At 53.4% G+C, this 2,756-nt stretch overlaps 1 gene segment (V, D, J or C); it reads left to right on the top strand.

Annotated features, from left to right (window-relative positions):
- The first annotated feature begins 979 nt into the window (after positions 1 to 979).
- Positions 980 to 2,551, top strand: LOC120598038 (immunoglobulin lambda variable 1-40-like). The segment is given in 2 exon segments: positions 980 to 1,153; positions 1,265 to 2,551. Coding segments are annotated over 2 exon segments (534 nt in total).
- Positions 2,552 to 2,756: the final 205 nt, after the last annotated feature.

Raw genomic sequence — 2,756 nt, 5'->3', positions numbered from 1 at the left:
TCTTAAAATCTATTTTATTGAGGTGAATTTTATGTAAAAGGACATACATCCTATTTAATTGGGTAGGCAGTAACTAGTATATGAACTCTTTTAATCAATACCTATCAGAGTAACTTAAAAATTTAAGTCATTCCGTCCTAGAACATTCTGCACATCTGTCCTTATTGGACTTGGGTAAGTGTCACAAACAATGTCATTCAGCCATGGCACCTGCAGACATGTGACTTGGTGCTTGAGAACAGACTCCTAGGTGGGAATCTCTGCTCCCAGGACGTGGAGAACTTGTTGAGCCGGAGGAAATACAGACGACAAAGACTTACACAGCATCGTCTACGAGGGATGCACGGAAGGGCGTCCTCCCCACCCCCTCCCTCCCCGGAGAGAAGAGCCCCTGCTCCTCAGGGCGGTGGGCGATCCACAGGTCAGAGAGCTCTGGGCACATGGGAGGGGGACACGCGGTGACTGAACCTGCATCCTGCACATAAGGGGTCATGCCTCCGTGGGGACGGTCACTGATCTAGACTTGATCCTGATCTGAGAGGACTTTGTATGAGACAAGACTCCAGTCCTGACCACTGAACAGCCAAGGTAGTCAGGGACAGTCACCCTGAGGAGTCCGACTGAAGCCTAAAGGTGCTCCGAAGTGATGCGGAGGCCACATAAGGGGACACGGGTCCTGGCCCTTAAAGGCAGTGAACAGATTAAAGGGGAGGCAGGAGTTATTTCAGATGAGCTCTGGTCAACAAGTCACAGCATGGTGTGTCTGTACTTGAACAGCAGGAGGCACACAGGACCTGTTTCTGAAGGTCTGGGAGTTAATAGAGCTGGGACCAGCCACATGGCACTGTTTGGTGCCCTCTACATAGGCCTCACAGCTGTGACCTCCCCAACCCCCACGTCCCACACAGTTCCGCCTTTGCCCACCCCTTAACTCCCAGGCAGAGGGGCCTGACCCCGGGTCCAGTGTGGGATGAGAAAGCTGAGAGTCTCATTTGCATGAGTGGATCCTCCCTCTGTCAGAGCTTGAAGAGGGGAGGGAGAGACGTGGGGCAAGCTCTGCTTCAGCTGTGGGGACACAGAGGGCAGGACGCGGTGATCATCTCCACCATGGCCTGGTCCCCTCTCCTCCTCACCTTCCTCGCTTACTGCACAGGTGACTGGATAAGGGGACAGGAGAGGGGAGCCTGGGAAAAAACATGGGGCCCTGCCCCCCTCCCTTGTCTCTAGACCCAGCATCACATCTCTGTGTCTCTCCCTCTTCCAGGCTCCTGGGCCCAGTCTGTGCTGACCCAGCCGTCCTCAGTGTCTGGGGCCCTGGGACAGAGTGTCACCATCTCCTGCACTGGAAGCAACTCCAACATCGGGGGTAGATATGTGAGCTGGTACCAACAGCTCCCAGAAAGGGCCCCCAAACTCCTCATCTATGGTGATAGCAATCGAGACACGGGGGTCCCCAACCGATTCTCTGGCTCCAAGTCTGGCAACTCAGCCTCCCTCACCATCAGTGGGCTCCAGGCTGAGGACGAGGCCGATTATTACTGCTCAGCAGGGGACAGCAGTCTCAGTGCTCCCACAGTGCTCCAGACCTGTGGGGAACTGAGACAAGAACCTGCTGTTTCCTGTGCAGTGGGGCTTCCCTGAGCCGACCCCACTGCTCTGACCAGACAGCCGCCTTCTTTGTGTGTTTGACCTAAAAGTGAGGTTTGAGACCCACTGCAGGGAAATGTTGTATAGAGAATGTGTCCACATCCTTTGAATTCTGCCCCCAAGCCTGTCCTTGTTGGCAACAGATTGAGCAATTTCCGGGTACCAAGGTTTGGCTGCTCTAGGGACAGATTCTGTGACAGGTTAGGGCACAACGAAGTACACAGAATCCAGCCCCATCTGAATCAGGAAATATCACTCAGGTCCAGTATGGGTCCTGGTATAAAGTGCTACCAGGAAAGGGCCCCTAATCCTGCGTTTATCATTACAGGAGTCGACCTTCAGGGTCCTGTCTGATCACCTGGCTCAGATCTGGCACCTCGGACTCTTTAACCATCACTGGGCTGAGGCCTTAGGACGATGCTGATACTCAGTGCACCTCTGTGACAGCAGCCTCGGTGTTCACACAGAGCTCCAGGCCTGTGGGGAACTGAGACCAGAACCATTTTATCATCTGCCAGGAGTGGAAGCACCCAACAGCGCCTGCTCAGTCTGCGCCTGTGGCTTCTGCCCCTTCTGATTCTGCTGCTGCCTCAATGGGCCCAGTGCCTGGGAGTGAAGGCTCCTCATCTCCCTTGTGTCCTCAAAGTCATCACAGCAGCAAAGGAGACATAGGCCAGCTCCCCCTCAGCTGGGGACACAGAGACTTCCCAGTGATGTTCAGGGACTGAGGTGGGGTTCCAGCCGTGGTCATCTCAGCCCTGAACTGTGACTGTGGAATCCTGAATCTTCATCATTGGTCATTTACCTATTTCCAGAAGTTTTTAGAGTAAGTCATCCATTTTTAAGTCTTCAGTGTGAATGCCTGTTCTTTCTGCTCATGGGGAGGTGTCTTCTGTCCCTAGTGCACTGGCCCCAGAGTGTCTCAGGCTGCAGCATCCATTTGGGGCTTTGGGAATGAGCGCGTGTCCATGCCCATCGATGTGAAGACCTGACCGTCCATTTCTTCTTGTTCAATTGCACAGTTTGATACTTGCAGATAGATGGTAAATAATAATGAGATAAATTCACACTGACCTACTCCTGGTCTCTGTGGACATGGCCTCCTCCCT

Source organism: Pteropus medius, unplaced genomic scaffold (genome assembly GCF_902729225.1).
Source record: "Pteropus medius unplaced genomic scaffold, Ma_sr-lr_union100, whole genome shotgun sequence".
NCBI classification, from domain to species: domain Eukaryota; kingdom Metazoa; phylum Chordata; class Mammalia; order Chiroptera; family Pteropodidae; genus Pteropus; species Pteropus medius.
The sequence above is the reverse complement of the archived record's forward strand: the minus strand, read 5'-3'. Positions and strand labels throughout refer to the sequence as shown.